Source organism: Trachypithecus francoisi, unplaced genomic scaffold, assembly GCF_009764315.1.
Source record: "Trachypithecus francoisi isolate TF-2019V2 unplaced genomic scaffold, Tfra_2.0 Lachesis_group5, whole genome shotgun sequence".
Classification (NCBI taxonomy): Eukaryota; Metazoa; Chordata; class Mammalia; order Primates; family Cercopithecidae; genus Trachypithecus; species Trachypithecus francoisi.
The window spans coordinates 61,985,359-62,002,284 of record NW_022681470.1 but is presented as its reverse complement, the minus strand read 5'-3'; the positions used below and the strand labels follow the sequence as shown (position 1 = coordinate 62,002,284).

Sequence of the window (16,926 nt, the reverse complement as noted above, 5' to 3'; positions counted from 1 at the left end):
AGATCCCGCCACTGCACTCCAGCCTGGGTGGCAGAGCAAGACTCTGTCTCAAAGAAAAAAAAAAAAAAAGATCGAGACCATTCTGTCTTACACGGTGAAATCCTGTCTCTACTAAAAGTACAAAAAATTAGCTGGGTGTGGTGGCGGAAGACTGAGGCAGGAGAATGGCAAGATTTTTTTGTATTTTTAGTAGAGACGGGATTTCGCCATGTTGGCCAGGCTGGTCTCGAACTCCTAACCTCAGGTGATCTGCCTGCCTCGGCCTCTCAAAATGTTGGGATTACAAGCGTGAGCCACTGCTCCCAGCCAAGGTTGACCCACTATTGATAATAAGCTTGATCATTTGGTTAAGGTGGTGGATGGCCAGATCTCGCCACAGATGGGTGGGGGGTGTGTGTGTGTGTGTGTTTTCCCCTTTGTGATTCATAGTCTGTGGGGTAATACTTTATGATTATATGGCTCTCCAAAACTGTTCACATATTTTGGCATCCATTGTTTTTGCCTTGTTCATCATTACACGTTGGGGACTGCAAACTGGCAATTCTTTACGTTCATCTTACCTATATTAGCCTGCATTTCTCTGTAAAGAAGAGCTTACTCTTTACCCTCTTTTTTATTTTTGAGGTCTCAATAGATTCTTCTTATTCAGCGAACTATATATAATCCACTATCATTTTCTCTTTTAACTTTTTAGGTTTAGGGGTACATGTGCAGGATTGTTGCATAAGTAAATTGCAGTTAATGGGGGTTTGGTTTTCTTGATGTTCAAATTGTACCCAGTTTTGGCCAGTAGAAGTCCCCTCAGGCAAGCTCTTTTGCCCTTTTGCTGAGGTTTTATTTGACATTGAGCATTTTCTTGCTTCTAGTGCAACATGGTATCAGGTTCACATTTGGACTCTCCTTGCCCCAAACCTGAATCTGGTCCTCTTTCCCCAAGGAACCCTGGTCCCTCTTAGTGTGGGGAGTAGCACTGAGAAACCAAAGTTTGTGTGTTGGGTGTGCTCATTGCTGTTGGGGAGTCATTGCTCCTAGGCTGTCTCAGTGTCCTAGATGTGGATCATGAGTTCAGAGCATCTTTGTTGTTTAAGGTTGTTAGGTGGTTCTGATGTATAGCTAAGGTTGAGAACCACTGGCTGAGGCCCAGGCATAGGGAGTCATTTTACTATTGCTCTTATTTTAAAAAAGATCTTACATTTTACACACACCCTTACCCCCATTCTGTCTACTTCAGAGGGGATGGATTTCAGAAGACCTGGGTTCTGGTCCTGGTTCTGCTGTTGATGGTGTAATGGAGCGAGCTACCGGACATCATCTTTGAAACAGGTGATTGTGAGGATCCAGTGAGATCCTGTGAGGTAAACTGAAGTACTGGACATGAGTTCAGGAATATTATTGATGAAGCATTCAGTACGGGACAACTTGCTGAGACATTCAGGAGATAGCCTGCCGTACTTTAAGCAAGCAGTCTTGACACTAGAAGACCATGAAACAATATCCTACTTTATACGTAATGAACTCAACATGACATCGCTGAGGAGGGAGGAGGACTGATGGGTAGTCCCATTTTCCAGATGGAGAGACTGAGACCCAAGAAGAGCTAAATAACTTTTCCAGTGCTCTGTTGGCAGCCAGTGGTCAAGTATGAGATGGACTCTTGCACAGCTCTTGCATTATAACCCTCTGTGCATTGGGCTCTTGAGTCTTGACTCCAAGGATGTGAAGGGATTGAGCAGAGAAGAGAATAAAAGATGCCCAGTTGTGTTAGTAAAGCAAAAGCTGTTGAATTCTGTGCAGGTAAGCTACCATTGCAGGCTCAAGGAGATGCTGACTGGACTAATATTTGGGATTTAGAGTGGCTGGTGTTCCCACATCCCCTTTGGGGGCAAAGTGGAAGAGATGGCCCTTTTGTGAGATCATGCTGGTGTCCGTGCAGGCCCCTTCTGGAGGCTTGCTGTCAGCCTGGGCTTCCGGGCACACAGCTAATGAATACTGGGGCCTCCACTCACTGTCTTCCTCTTCCCTGAGAAAAGCTGGGGGCATAGTCAGCATGGAACCCTACCTGCTTTGCACTGAAAAAAGGCTCAAAACACAGAGCCGTGCAAGTGTATCTTCACACACATCTTCATCTGTAATAAAAGTTTGATAGGCCAGACGCCTGTAATCCCAGCACTGTGGGAGACTGAAGTGGGTAGATCACCTGAGGTCAGGAGTTCAAAACCAGCTTGGCCAACATGGTGAAACCCTGTCTCTACTAAAAAAATTAGCTAGGCTTGGTGGCATGTGTCTATAATCCCAATTACTCAGGAGGCTGAAGCAGGAGAATCGCTTGAACCCAGGAGGCAGAGGTGGTAGTGAGCTGAGATTATGCCATTGCACTCCAGTCTGGGTGACAAGAGTGAAACTCTGTCTAAAAAAAAAAAAAAAAAAAGTTTGATAAATGGTTATTGAATGTGTGAGAAAGTGTGGCTGGAAAGTGACTAGTAATTCAAACCCTTGTGGCTCCTGTGAGCCAAGAGTAGAGGCAGCAGCCTCGTTCTCACCAGATGTATCATTAACATCTCTGCAGGGAGACTTTCCTTTGGGACCATTGAGTCAACACCTCAGAGATGTCTTAAAAATGAGGGAACCTTGAAGCAGTACCATCTCATAAGCATTGTTTACTGCCACTGTATTAGGTAAAGCCAACTGATTCTAGCCAAATGCCTGCTTGTTCTGCTTGGACCTGCCTTGAGATCTTGGCCTAATTTTTCCCCCCTCCTAGAACTGAATGAAGCAATATAGACTGTATGTTGTAACTTCGTTATATTTCACTGTGTGAGGGGTGAAAGAAATTCTTGGATAAAAGCCTCTGGAGTGACAGAACAGGACAAGGAGGTATGCTTTAGCCTGATGATAAAAACACCCACAGCTCGTGCCAGCTGCCCCAACAGGTTGAGAAACCATCTTTATTTAAGAACTGCCTGCTACCAGAATCAATAAATAACTACCATTACAAGAAATACAAGAGAGAAACAGTAGGCCAGTGGGAGTGGCTCAGTTTTAACAAACACTGAGTCAAGTCAGTGGTCCCGATGAAGCCCTAGCATTTGCCAAGCTGAGCCTCTCTAAGCTGTGCAGGCCCTGGATGGGATGGGTAAGTTGGAGGAATCTTGGGGCTGAGGCAAGATGTATCCCATCTAAGGGCACTAAGTGTCATAGGCCCCAAAGGCTGCCTGGGGCTCTGACCAAAGCTATCTGACCCATTTTGTTTCTCTCATTTTCCTTTATGTCCTGTCTTCCCAAAGCCTATGACCATATACACAAGTCCACGGGTGTCCCGCAGCTACCAGGTGCCTGTTTCCATGGAGCTTTTTGGAGGCACATAGAAAAATGCCCATCTAATCCCTTTTATGCTAAGAGCCTCTCTGGCAACCCCCATCACATCCAGGAGGAAGCCTAGGGTAGGTAGGTCTCACCCAGGGAGATAGAGCACCACTGTCCTGCCAGTGGCCACAGGTTTGAGGATACTGCGTTTCCGACCGACGAGCCAATTGGCAGTCCCATTCTGAGACCAGGCAGAGAAAAGATTCCTGTGTAGCTGGGGAAGAGATTAAGGGAGTCAAACATTCTTAGCCATTTTGGGCTCTTGCCCAGAGTACAGGCTGGCTGGCCCTGGGGGCTGCCCTAAAGAGGCTGGGTAAGCACTGGGCTATAACCAGAATTCCTGGATGAGCCCTTAATGGCTTCCCCTAAGGTGCAGGGCCACAGCAGGTGGGATCTCCAAGACTTCCTGGGCTGAACACTTTGATTCTAAGAGTCTCATCTCTGGATGGACACTTGGAGCATCTCCTACCCCTCCGGTCACAGCTTCACCTTATCTTAGACCCCATGTCAACAACTGCCAAAATTCCTCAAAAGTCCCTCCAAAAGAAGCGTCTTCCTTATTGCAGGGCCTCCTGGAATGAGGAAGGTCATTCCAGAGGTTTTTTTTCTGCTGTCTAACCTCAGTCTCATCTGTTGTTACTTTATGAAAAGAAAAAGACACCCCCACTACCCCATGGCCTTGCCACTCCCTGGCACCCTCTGTATCATTTGCTGCCCTGAATGAAAGCAGATGACCTGATCCTGCTGGCCCCTGACACTCCGTCTGGAGAGAGCTGCCTTCCCCCTGAGGCTGGGTGTACATCTGGACTGTTAGAGCAACAAGGACCACGGAGCCAGGGCAAAGGGCTCTGTAAGGGGAGCCCAAATGTATGCAGAATAGAGGGCACTTGTCTCCCTGGGCCCTGAAGAGGTGCCTACAGGTTGTTCCTGTCCCTAGTCCCCAAGGTGTTTACTGGCCACTAAGCTGTGGGGTAAAGTACTTGTTTGTGGCTGTTCCTCTTGCTGCCTCCTCTGGGGCTTGATGTGTGAGAGGAGATAACCCGGAACCGTGGTCTCATGATCACAGTGAAAATAAGCACACTGTCAACTCCCCCAGCCCATCTGGACAGAGAACATGAAAATCAGAGAACCCCTGGGCAGGAGGGGACTCTGAGAAGCATCTAATCTAGTCTTCTGCAAGCAAGCCCATGTATAAGTCACTCTAGCAGGAGGCTGTTGCATTTCACAAACTTGCATGTCCTCAGGTCACCTATTGTCTTATTAAACCTTAGTCCTCTACCTGAAATCTCAGGCTGCAGGAACATCTATTTTATTGTCGGTTCTATCCCCCAAACAAATTCTGCCTGCACAGTGGTTAGGTTTTCCTGGGGCTCAGTTTTCCCTGGTTAAAAACCCTTCGTGGGTCTCCCAGGAGGTCTGCCTTCCTCCCCTTTTTAGTGGACCTCATTAGCATTAAGGTACTTAGTTGTAAGTATCGTTGGCCTCAAGCAAGTTTAGGGGCTGTAGCCTCCAGCTTCACTGGTTAGGTCCTGTGCCAAACCAGCTCCTCCCTCGGCCCAGCAACTGGACACCTATCCCCTGCTTCCCCTGATGCAGCCCGAGGCAATGAGGAAGGAATTGGATAAAACTTAGAAGGAGGTTTTGTTCAGCATCCCCTTTCTGATGGAGAACCAGGCACAGGCCAAGTCATGGCCAGAGGGGGGCCAGGAGGGATGCTAGGCCAAGTTTGGACTCCCTGTCAGGGAGAATGGTCATATAGCTGAGCTCCTAGCACCCTTGCTTGTAAGGGTTGGGAAGAGGTAAGGAGGCTTTGATTAGCCAGCTCCAGGAAGCTGACCTGGGCGGGTGGGTGGGTAGGGTGCAGTGGGGGTTTGGTCATGGCAGGGAAAAGGCATGTGAGCTTGTATTTTTAAAAAATTGTAGTGGGTAAACATCAACATAAACCTGCCCAGGAAAATAGAGCAGGACTTAAAAGTTTAAAAAACCATAACAAAATAGAGCTCTAACTGTAAACTACAGAAAACAGGCTCGGAGCTTCCGAGGACATATGCCCTTCAAGATGCCTGTCCCGCTGCCCCCTGTGAAGGGCCACCTGTCGGAGAACGGGCTTTGGGGTTTCCTGGTTGTGCTGCTGCTCTTGCCTAGGGAATCGGCTCTTGCTTTGGCCTCTTTTCTTGGGGCAAGAGCGAGGGGGACAGGGAGCTTCAAGTCAGCACTGCATGTTGAAGGTCAGTAGAAGCTCTGCCCACACCTTGGACTGGAACCCAGCCATGCGAGTCCCCATGATCACCAATCCGAACCCGTTGAAGTAGAATTTTCATACCCTACTGACTCCAACCACCTTCTTAGCCAGGCCATAGCCATTCAGCAGTGCCTCCTTCCTCTGGGTAGACAAACAGTCTTGAACAGAAAGGTGGGAGACTCGAGTTCTTAACCCAGCCCCATCTCTTCCGGGCTGTGTGACCTTGGGAATCCCAGACCCTCTCTGGACCACCTCCATTTCCTCATCGTAAAATGAGGGACTTGAAGAAACTGAGCTCTAAGGCCTCTTCCAGCTCTGACGTTCCATGACTGGTAGTATACCCAGAGCTCAGGAAAGGATGGCCCATTTATTAACCCCTTTTCCTCTGGGGAAATGCAAGCAGTCCAAGGCTGTCTGGGAGCGGATCTGGCCAGGTGGTCCTAGGTATACCTGGGAGCAGGCAGGGCCACATTTATCCTCTGCCCTTCGCAGAAACCTCCCAATTCCAGGACACATAGCATGAATGCTGCATTCCCCTCCCAGGCAGGAGTGAGTCAGTTCTGGGAGAGCAGAGTCTGGGGCTGCAGGCCGGGGAAGCCGAGCTGACTGCAGGCAGCGCTGGAGGGAGAGGTGGGCGCATGATTGGCCATCTCCTGTCCAAACCCTGGAGGGACTGTGCAGGATGGGTCTCGGAGGGGTGGGAGACCCCACCAAGACAAGCCCTTTAGTCACCCAGCCACCTGAAGTGGCGCTGTCAATCTGGGGATGACAGGGTCAGGTTGGCAGTGTTGGCTGAGAAGGCAACGTCACCTGGGTTGTGACTATCTCAGACCAAGGCTGGTGCCCCTTTCCACCAAAGGCCCCGGCCTCTCAACTCTTTTTAGCTCCCACTCCAAGCAGTATCACCCCCCTCAAAGCTGAAGGGGCTCAGGCTCCCAGCCTCAGGCATTGGGGCGCTGGTTCTCAGCCGCTTGGGCAGGCGGGAGCCCCTAGGGAATCATCAGGGACAGCGTCAGGGTCCTTGCTGCTGCTCAAGGGAGAAGGTAGGAGAGTTCTTGGTCCCAGGGCTTGCCCTTCTCCTTAGACTGAAGGACGGTGAGGTGTGCACTTCGCCCCAGTTCTTCAGCCTGTTCATGTCTGGTGTTCCTGCTGGGCCTAGGACTGCTCTCAAGTGGCGGAGTCCATATAGGGTCCCAGAGTGCCATCTCTGCTGAGTTGAAGACATGTTTTTAAACCCCCTTCTTCCCATGGGCCTGTTCCTTCCCTCCGGGCAGCCTAGAGCTCAGGTATAGGCATCAGTGTCATCATGGAAGTTACTGCCTGGTGCCTCTCAATTTAAAGAAAATCCTTGCATGGGCTCTATCCTGTGGCAGAATATAAAATATCCTACCTCCTACAAAAAGGGCACTGTTTTAAAGTAGGTATTTAAAACCAGCCACTCTCTGGCACAGTGTCAGGCCACCTTGGCAGCAGGAAGGGGCCGGCCGGCTGTGTCCATCGGCGGTGGCGTCCAGCTGCGGTGCAGAGGGAGGGGTGCCAGGATCAGAGCTCCAGGGAGCCTATGAGGATGAGCATCGCCACGGAGTGGGAAACGATGGCGCCAGGGTGTGGTGCTGGGCGGACTGCCAGGTTCTCCACCATCATGCTTGTGCCTGAAACCAGCACAAGCTGAGTCAGCTGGGCCAGGGACTACCCTAGCCCCACCCTTGTGGCAAGATTGAGACCTTTCCTAAGGAGACTCACAGGGCCAGCTGCAGGCCTGGGAGTGGACGGCTGGGTGTTCTTCTCAGCGCGACTCCTACAGTGTTTTGTAGACCCTTTGCTTTTGCTGGTTGCTTTTCAGCCTCCCCCCGCACCCTGCTCCCTTCCCTGGCCCTCGGGGATGGTTTGCAGGGTGGGTAGAAAAGTGGTGGGAGCAATTCTAGGACTACTTTGCACTTGGTTCCTCCCTGCCTTCCACTTTCCCTTGCGGGTCGAGACTGGAATTGGCCTGGGTGGGAATGATCCCCTCAGGCATCTGGGTGGACCCTGGTCCTCTCGAGGGGGTAAGGGCAGGGGAGGGGCAGCACCTCCATTCCTCACGATGTGGACTTCTGCAGGGATCCCATCCCCTCCAGGCCCTGTGGTCCGAATTTGTACCAGGGCGTGGCCAATGTCTTCAGGCACTGGGATTTCTATCCAGTTCTTGCTGGTGAGGTGGAGTGTGGGAGTCAGGTGTAAGTCATTCTGGTACAGCATCTGTGGGAAGGAGGTTTCCAGGTGGAGTTTCCTGACACCAGGGCTGATCGTTTAGTCCTCCCCAGCTTTAGGTACTGGGAGGAGCCCCGATGGTTCTGGGCCCTTGCGGTCCAGCCTCCTCACCCCTCCTTCCCATTGACAAAGCTCCTCATTGGTGGGAGGAAAGCTTGCAGGCCACTGAACTGTTTCTGTAGACTCCTGAAGCTAGGAGAACCCCCATACTCCATCCTCATAGTCCATCACTGCTCCTGTGAACTCTGCCTTTCTGCAGTGACACCATCTGCCCCTGTTTTTATAGTTCCTACTGCGAGTTACCGAGAGAATCGTTCATGAATTTCATTCTCACAGTCACAAACCCTTTGCTTATGTCTCACTCAGATGCCTCTTGTTATAAATTGTTGCTGCTTATGTTCACTGGAAACACAGAGGAGCTGTTCCTTCCCATTCTGGGCCTAGCTGATCCCTTCCTCACCTTATAGCCGGTGACTGCAGACTCATTTCGGAAAGGGGCCACAGGGTCCCACTTAATGCTAAGACTGGAGCTTGAGAAAGTCCAGGAGATGTTGCCAGGAGGTCGCTGCGGAGCTGCCACAGAGGAAGAATTGGAGAGATGTCCAAACGTTTCCCTGGCACCCCGCACCCCCTCACCTTTAGCCAGCCCTTCTCTGGATGTTTGCCTCTAGCAGTTACACCCAGCACATTCTGTCACCCATGCCCACGAAACAAAGCCCATAAAAATCCAAAGGTTGGAGAAGTGTGAGATGCTTCAGAGGTCATGAATTCCATTCTCTTATTTCCATTAGGCTCGCTGTCTAATTTCTGGCCAGCCCAGAGCTGGTGGGCTAGAGCATTTGTCTTACCATTGGAGAAAGAGTGATCCCAGAGGCACCCACCCGCCAACATATTCCCCTACCCCCACCCCAGGCAGAGAGACTCACGGGGTTTCATGGTTGTGGCATTGGCAGAAGGGCTGGCAGGCCCAGTGCCAGCCCGGTTGTAGGCCCTCACAGTCACATGGTACTTGGTGTTGGGGTGCAGGCCGCTGACTCGGGCACTGGTGTCCAGCCCTGCTGTCCTCACTCGGTCCGCGGCTGCTTCTTTGTCCCCAGCTTTCCAGTAGCGGATCTGAAGGAGGCGGGGGTACCCAAGGGGTAGTAGTCAAGCCCAGGATCTCAGGGCTGCCCCAGCCCCCCATATTCTGTTCCTCTCTTGCTCATCCTGGTCCTTGTGACCCAGACTCAGGCCTCAGAACCTGGACACTAGATCATGAGCACCCAGAGAGCAGGGCCGTGTGGGTGTGAGTCCCTGCTGTCTGTTGGTGCCTAGTTCAAGGAAGGTGCTCAAGACATGGGCCAGGCAGGGAGCCGGTGGCACAGGCTCAACCTAGCAATGGCCTGCTGGAACCCATCTCATTTCAACAACTTGGGGGGCCACTGAGGGCATTCTGCTAAGGGATAGAAAATGCTTATTTGTACTGCAAAGTAGTCCCCCCGGCCCCAAGCAAGCTTCTGAAGGCTGCCTAATACATGCAAACCCATTTTCATGGTAATCATAACATGAAGACCTGCTAAACATGCTTTCAAATCAAGGGCAGAGTTTGGAATTATCTCCACACTGTGGCTTGCCTAAGCTATTGTGCTGAAATCTAGAGTACTCTACTGGAATGAATTTGTGCTATCACTAGTAGGCCCAGCCTGATGATTCTTTCTTGCTTTTCCTTCTTTCTCTCCCTCTTTCTTCCTTTCACTTTCCATCTGCTCCACAGGTACCCCTGTGTGGAGTTCTCAGTGGACCCAGTACTCAGGCCAGACTGCTGGGCCCCAAGTTCCCCCGAGACAGGATGTTCAACTGTCCATAGAGTGGCTCAGGCTGTTCTCTGTGCACCCCTGGATAGGGCAGTCTGAATGGGCTCTGGCATGAAAGGGGCAGGCCATGCCCCTTCCCAGAACCCATTCCTTCTACCCTCCCAGCTTCCAGTGCTGGCTCTAGCCAAGCATTTACTTTAAGGCTGCCTCCAGGGTCTGTCTTCCCCAGTGGGCATAAGCCATGGTTTTTAAAATTTATTTTATTTATTTATTTGTTTTTTTAGATGGAGTCTCACTCTGTCGCCCAGGCTGGAGTGCAGTGGCGCAATCTCAGCTCACTGGACCTCTGCCTCCTGAACTCAAGTGATTCTCCTGCCTCAGCCTCCTGAGTAGCTGGGATTACAGGCATGGGCCACCACACCCAGCTAATTTTTGTATTTTTAGTAGAGGCAGGGTTTCACCATGTTGGCCAGGATGGTCTCAAACTCCTGACATCAGGAGATCCACTGCCTCAGCCTCCCAAAGTGCTGGGATTACAGGCACGAGCCACCGCGCCTGGCCTGCCCTGAGGTCTTAGTGAAATTTGCATCCACAGTGCTGCATAGACTGGATGCTCAGTTTGCCATGTCAGTGAACCAGGGACACCAGGAGGAATGATTAGTAAGCTGCAAGTTGTTCCCACCTGGCTTTGAAGCCCCAGCACCCCTTCCTCTCCCAAGCCACAGGTTGGTGCTCACCTCATACCCCAGGAGGATACCATTCATGTCCTGCTGCAAGGGTTCCCAGGTCACGTTCATCTCTGAGGATGAGACCCCTTTGGCCCAGACCTTGGTAGGGGCCACCCTGGGCTCTGGGGACCAATACAGAATGGGTTTGGATTCCCAGGACCCCCCGGGGCACCCCCCAACCAGGATTGCCTTTGCTTAAGATTTTGGAGGAAAGCCCAGGGCTTAGGATGAAGGCCGAGTGGGAGCCCCCCAAGCAATGCTCCAGGACCCACTTCTCTTCCCAGAGAGCCTCCCTTTTCCTAACCCCGAAGGGAGACAAGGTAGCAAGAACTGGAAATGAGGCCAGTGGTGTGGAACCCAAGTGTCCTCTCAACCTCCTCCTATGGAACTGAGCTGGGAGATGAGTAGCGTCCTCCCACCCCACACTCCTGTGGACAAGTGGCTGGGGTAGGGACGAGCAGTGGGCCCGGGGGCAGCCCACCTTCCTCAGCGGAGTACACGAGTGCAGTGAGGCTCTCCGGCCCCTCCCCGCGGCGGTTGTAGCTGCGGATCTTGACCTCAAAGGGTGTGTAGGGCCGGACGCTCTCGTTGCTGTAGACGAAGTACTGGGCATCGGCGCCGGGCACCCGGGCGGTCTGCCAGTGAGTGCTGCCCTGCCTGCGGAAGGACAGCAGGTAGCCGAAGCCGTCTCCATTCTGGTACTCCCGTGACATGGGCTGAGAGGCAAGAGCGTGGCATGGGCGAGGATCCGCGGCACGTGTCCCTGCCCGTTCCCTGGCCCCACCCAACCTTTGCCAAGAGTGGCGGCCCTGGACGCCTGCGCCTGCAGCGTGGATTTGGGTGAGGGGCAGCCGGTGCGTGGGAGGGGGACCGGAAGTTGTCCGCGTTTGAGTCAGAGCTGTGCAGTGGTTCTTTCTGCAACTGCTCAAGCAGGAGAGGAGTCAGCGGGGAGGAGGACATCTGACTCTTCCGCCTTACCGTCCAGTTGACGATGAGCTCTCCGGGGGCTCCACCTCCTCCGCTGAGTCCTGAGGGTGCCACCGAGGGGGCTGTCAAGCGCCAAGAGACACCGATACGGCTTGTTAATGAGCAGGGAAGAAAGGAAAGCCCTGAGCCTGTGCCTGTAGAGCACCGTAAGATGGGGAACCCCTTCAACTGGGCCCTGGGTTGTCCTCCAATGGTCTCTCTGAACATAGGCTCTGGAGTCAGGCAGTCAAATCCCACCTCTGCCATTACTAGCTGTGTTTCCCTGGGCAAGTTACTTAACCTTTCTGCGCCTCTGACTCTCTTCTCCATGGAGATAATCATGTTTCTCTCAGAGGCCGTAATGAGAATGAAATTAAACAGGACGATGGTTAGCATAGAGCGGATGATGCACACACGATCATTGTCCTCCTTACTCCATCAACTTAAACTAAATCACAGAGACCAACTCTCGTTTGCTTTAAAATAAGGGGAATAAATAACCCAAAACTGCAGTTAATGCAAAGAAACAAACAAACAAAACAAACTACTTTTGGGCTCCAGGGTGATATATTACTATTTTTCTTTTTATTGCAGATTTAATCTCCTAATTGTCTCTAGTATTAAACAAGGCTGATATTAAAACAAGAATTTATTTCATCAGCTCCTGTAGCTTAGCAGAGAGTAACTTGGCTGGGGGTCAAAATATTTTCGCAGAGAATCCAGCAGCTGGAGATTTTTCACTTGCTTCTGATGACAATAGTTTAGGGCCCTGTAATTTGCAAGAGGCACCTAAACACATTGGCCATTTGATCCTGTGAGGTGAGTGTTATTATTGCCCTTTTCATGGTGGAAAGACTGAGGCCCAGAGTAGTTAATCGGCTTGCCTAAGGTCACACAGCTAATACATGACACAGGTGGAATCTGATCTCAGTCCTTCTGATTTTAAAGCCCGTCATGTTTCCTTTGCCTCACAACTGTCTTTGCGCTCCTCAGCTCCTGGGATACTATTAATAGAATAAAGGAGTCCCCTCCCTTCTCCACACTTGACCCTCCAAGAAGTTCAGGATCAATCAAAGTGTTCCCTTTGGAATTTCTTGCTCAGAAGAGGTACCAGCTAAAAATGTTGAGTGTTTCTGGAAAAAGGGCCTGGAGAGTTCGTTTGGGGCATGTAGGAGAACATGTTTCAGGGAGACAAGAAGATGGACCCTCACTACACATCCAGTGCAACAGGTCTGGGCAGGTGAGAGGAAGGAAGGCAGGGTCCTGAATCTATGCCCCTGGTCCCAGGATCCCAGGGCTCTCATTCCAGGCCTTCCCCTGCGAATGGCTTGGAGATGGGCAGGAGCCTCTCAGCAGATGCTGACTGGAGCCTGTGCCTCCCCCACTCTCTCCTGGATTCTCTTCTCCCCCTCCTTCCCCTCAAGTTCTGACACCCACATGCTTTTTGCTGAGGGTTGTGGGCAGGTTATTCATTCCATCTGCTCCCAAAGAAATCATCTAAAGGGCTTGGAGACACTGGCTGCTTCTCTAGCCCCCTGCACAGAACACACATACTTACACACACACACACACACACATATCTTTCACATCATCTGATTTCTTTTTTCTTTCTTTCTTTTTTGTTTGAGATGGAGTCTCGCTGTGTCGCCCAGGCTGGAGTGCAGTGGCACGATCTCAGCTGACTGCAACCTCCACCTCCCGAGTTCAAGCCATTCTCCTGCTTCAGCCTCCCGAGTAGCTGGGATTTACAGGTGTGTGTCACCACGCCTGGCTAATTTTTGTATTTTTAGTAGAGATGGGGTTTCACCATGTTGGCCAGGCTGGTCTCGAACTCCTGACCTCAGGTGATCTGCATGCCTCTGCCTTCCAAAGTGCTGGGATTACAAGCGTGAACTACCTTGCCCGGCCAGCATTAACTGATTTCTGTAGTGCATACTTTTCCAGGAGGACATCTGTCTACCACCCCATGGTCCTGGGTTCAAGTCCAAGCTATGTCAATGTGACTCTTTCCTTCTCCGAACTTTGGTTTTTCCACTTTTAAAAGTTAAACTTAAAAAACTTATAGATTCGCATGCAGTTGTAAGGTTGATCAGTTTTTAAATGAGGAGTTTAGACTAGATGGTTTGTCCATGCGGTGGGCCTGGTCCCAACTTGGTGTTCTGTCCTCGTCTGTTTTGTGAGAGTCTGAAGCCTGTGAGCAGGGTTGGAACTCAGCGTAACTGCGGCTGGCGTGGCACTTCCTATAAGTGGTGCCAGGGTCTCTGCCCTGATGATAGTTCTCTGGGACACACAGGACTCTCACCTGCTTCCTTGGTCCGGATTTTGCTGGAGGGCCCACTAGGCTCCCCAGTGCCCAGAATGTTGCTGGCTATGACCCGGAACTCGTAGTCCATCCAGGGGGTGAGGCCCAGCACCTGTGCAGTCTCAGCATTGCCCTCGATGTTTGCAGGTTCTGCAAGGCACCAGGGAGTCCATGTTCCAGCATTTTCTTATTCATCTGGATGCAGTGGGCAGGCACTGGCCTGAATCACCACTTATCTACCCAGCCCGCACTTCGGTACTTGCCATATACTAAGCACTCAGTACCTTTTCCAGAAATTATTGAAAAACTACTCAATTTCCCTATCTTGGTACCTCTGCTACTGCTGTGTGCACCCCCACGCCCCTACGAATATTTTCATTGCTCCAGTAACAATCCTACCAATTCTTCAAGGGCATAGACCAAGCGCCTCCTCTTCTAACTCTTTCCCGACTGTCCTACTTCCTATGTGACTGTCTTCCTGCCTGCCTGCATGCTCTCTGCTGGCAGAGGGCAAAGCTTGTCCCTCTTTGAATCAGGCTCAGCCCTGGCCCTCAGACCCCTGATCCCCAACCCTTGACCCTTTCTACCTCCTACACCCAGCCAAGCCTCATCAGCACTGACCCGGGTGGGGTCACACTTACTGGTCCGAACCTGCTTCCACTTCCCTGCAGGTGGAGTGCGAGCTTGCAGGGTGTACTTAGCGATGGGACTGTGGTTGTCGAAGCCACGGCTCCAGCTGAGCTGGATGGTGGTGTCGCCAATGTCCCTCACCACCACGCCTCCTGGGGGACCTGGCGGACCTGCACCAAGAGGTCAGAACACAGTGAGTCAGAATTGGGCAGCTTCCAATTTGAGCCAACCTCCTCCCAGCCAGGCTTGAGCTGGTACAGTACCAAGACAGGTCAGCAGAGGGCGCAGTAAACACACACCCAGGAGGGAGCGCCGGCAAGGGATGTGGGCAGTTGGGGCGGGTGCCAGTTGGAGGGTGGAGGGATGTGTCTCAAGGCTGGGGGGCTCAAGGCTGGAGAGGTGCATAGATTTCCCAGCACTAGGCTTTGAAAACTTCAGGGCTGAGTAAAGCACTCCTGTCTTGGGATGTGTTTAGGAGTGGATTTTTTAAACTTTGGCTTTGGAAGAAAAATGTCCTGATCATTTAGGTCCTGTGAAGAACCGTAGGATATATCCAGTTCACAGGAGTTCCGCCAGAAGCCCTTCCCCACAGCTTTGAGGGAGGGGAGGGGAGATGGGGCGAGCAGGTCAGAACAGCCCAGCTGGGCTTTAAGGGAGTTGTGGTAGGGGTAGAGGTGGGAAACCCCTCACCTCGCACCAGGACTGTGGCCTCCTTGGATGCGCTGTCCACCACCGTCTGGGCCATGCACGTGTACTTCCCCCCATGGCGCAGCTGGGCATTCAGGATGGTCAGATCCCCAATGGTCTCCTTCTGTACATGGGGACAGTTAGGGGCGGCAGGTCAGAGCACCGGCCCTGACCCGTGCAGCAGGCTATGAGACATGAGGCAGAGCTTGGGAGTCCCCTACTCCGTGACATCCATGGACCCCGCTGGATCTCAGTTTTCCTGTCTGTTCAATGGGAGGAATCATGACTCATCACTTAGAACCACTGGGGACTAAACAACAAAGTTTGTTTCAGGAGACAGTCAATGACTGTCCACATTAATAATGTCATTTGCCCTAGGGGGCAGGCCAACAAGAACAGTAGTGGGAGTGTCTTGGTGGCTGCCCACAATTCCACGTTTGTCCCTAACCCTCTCCTATAGGCATGATCCCTGGGTGGAATCCAGGAAGGATGGCTATTCATCCAAGGATGAGTTTGCCATGCGTGGGCTTGAGGGAATGGGGACGCTTAGGCTATGGGGGACTTAAAGGTGGGGATGGCTTAGGACATCCTGGGGCCCCTGTCTCTCTGGAAAGAGGGAGAAGCCATGGGGCTCTGGCCGTAGGCCTCACCACATTGGTTCTCCGGTAGTGCCCTCCGGGCTTATCAAAGTCGATGGGAAAGTCGTCCAAGGTCCAGGTGAAGGTGAGGTCCATGGTGGGGTCGTGGGAGGCATGGCACTGTAGGGTCAGGTTGTCACCCAAGTTGATGTCAGCACTCGAGGGGGCTAGGGTGATCTTGGTTGCATCTGCCAAGTAAAACAAGGCCCCTGGGTGGATGGGGGAGGAAACGGGCACAGGCAGGGGCCGCAGAGCCGGCTGAGAGGCTCTGTCCTAAGGTCCAGCAAAGAGAAGAGGCGGTGTGACCCACATGTCCCAACTTCCCAGGACTGCATGAGTGTGTGGCAGGCAGGGAAGCATGACTGGAGTCTCGATGGTGGCCAGGGGGTGGTCCCAAGCGAAACTGAATCCGGGGGTGGCCTCGACACCAAACTAGGAGCAATGTGGGACACAGGAGCAGGATGACCGGGAGGACAGTACCCTGAGGAGGCTGAGCCCCCGGCCTACCCACATGGCAGCCCTCACCTCGCACAGACAGGATTCCAGTGCTGTTGGCTTTGCCCATGAAGTTCTCAGCAAAGCAGGTGTATTTGCCTTCATCTGACCGACTGATGTTTCTTATGATCAAGGTGCCATCTGGAGTTACAGTCACTCTGTGGCAAGGACAAAGCAGATGTGCCCAACTCAGGGATGGTTGTCATATGAGGGGAATTAGCCTCCTAACGAGGCGGAGCAGGAACTGTGCAGGGTGGGGTGTGGGTGGTACCTGCTGCTGTTGACCAAAATCTCTGTGCCTTTGCTCCAGAGCACCACGGCCTTTGGAGCTGCCCGGGGCTGGCAGGGGATAACGATCTCTCCCCCGCGGGCTGCAGGGATCAGACGCCTCACAGGATTCAGCCTGAAGTCAGGGGCGAGTGCTGGAAGGAAAGGGGAGAGCCACAGAGAAAAGTACTGTCACCCTTGATGAAGACGTTACTTGGCCTGCCCTTTGAGGCCACCTCATGAGTGACTCCTACCAGCACCTCTTCCAGAATTCTTTCAGAACCAAGCCCTTTTTTCTCTGGCCTAAGCTATCAAATCTCTTGCCTGGACTATTGACAACACCGCCCTCCCCAGCCCCCACCCTCAACCCCCCACCGCCGCCGCCACCCCACTTCAGTCTTCCTGTTTCTGCACGTTCCTCCTACAATCTTTTCTCCACCCAGCGAGGAATGAACAGCTTTTTCAACTCACACTCAGTGGAGCCCGGCTCTTCACAAATAAGTCTCCATCTTTCCAATCACATCTTGCTCCACTCTCTCTCCCACTCATTATGTTCCAATCACCT

General features: G+C 52.2%; 1 protein-coding gene across 4 annotated transcripts in view; it reads right to left on the bottom strand.

The window, feature by feature from the left end:
• Positions 1-2,921: 2,921 nt before the first annotated feature.
• CNTN2 (contactin 2) overlaps positions 2,922-16,926 on the bottom strand; it is a 34,941-nt gene continuing 20,936 nt past the window's right edge. For 2 of the 4 annotated variants that reach the window (XM_033200139.1, XM_033200138.1), the window contains 13 exons: positions 16,366-16,516; positions 16,125-16,252; positions 15,612-15,787; positions 14,965-15,085; positions 14,286-14,444; positions 13,645-13,794; positions 11,355-11,425; positions 10,858-11,092; positions 10,386-10,498; positions 8,782-8,968; positions 8,316-8,428; positions 7,675-7,843; positions 2,922-7,257 (listed from right to left, as the gene is read on the bottom strand). In XM_033200139.1, the coding sequence (XP_033056030.1) occupies positions 7,148-7,257; positions 7,675-7,843; positions 8,316-8,428; positions 8,782-8,968; positions 10,386-10,498; positions 10,858-11,092; positions 11,355-11,425; positions 13,645-13,794; positions 14,286-14,444; positions 14,965-15,085; positions 15,612-15,787; positions 16,125-16,252; positions 16,366-16,516 (1,883 nt within the window). In that variant the 3' untranslated portion in view covers positions 2,922-7,147. The remainder of the gene's footprint in view (positions 7,258-7,674; positions 7,844-8,315; positions 8,429-8,781; positions 8,969-10,385; positions 10,499-10,857; positions 11,093-11,354; positions 11,426-13,644; positions 13,795-14,285; positions 14,445-14,964; positions 15,086-15,611; positions 15,788-16,124; positions 16,253-16,365; positions 16,517-16,926) is intronic. The other 2 variants (XR_004434398.1, XR_004434399.1) reach the window with 2 other exon arrangements.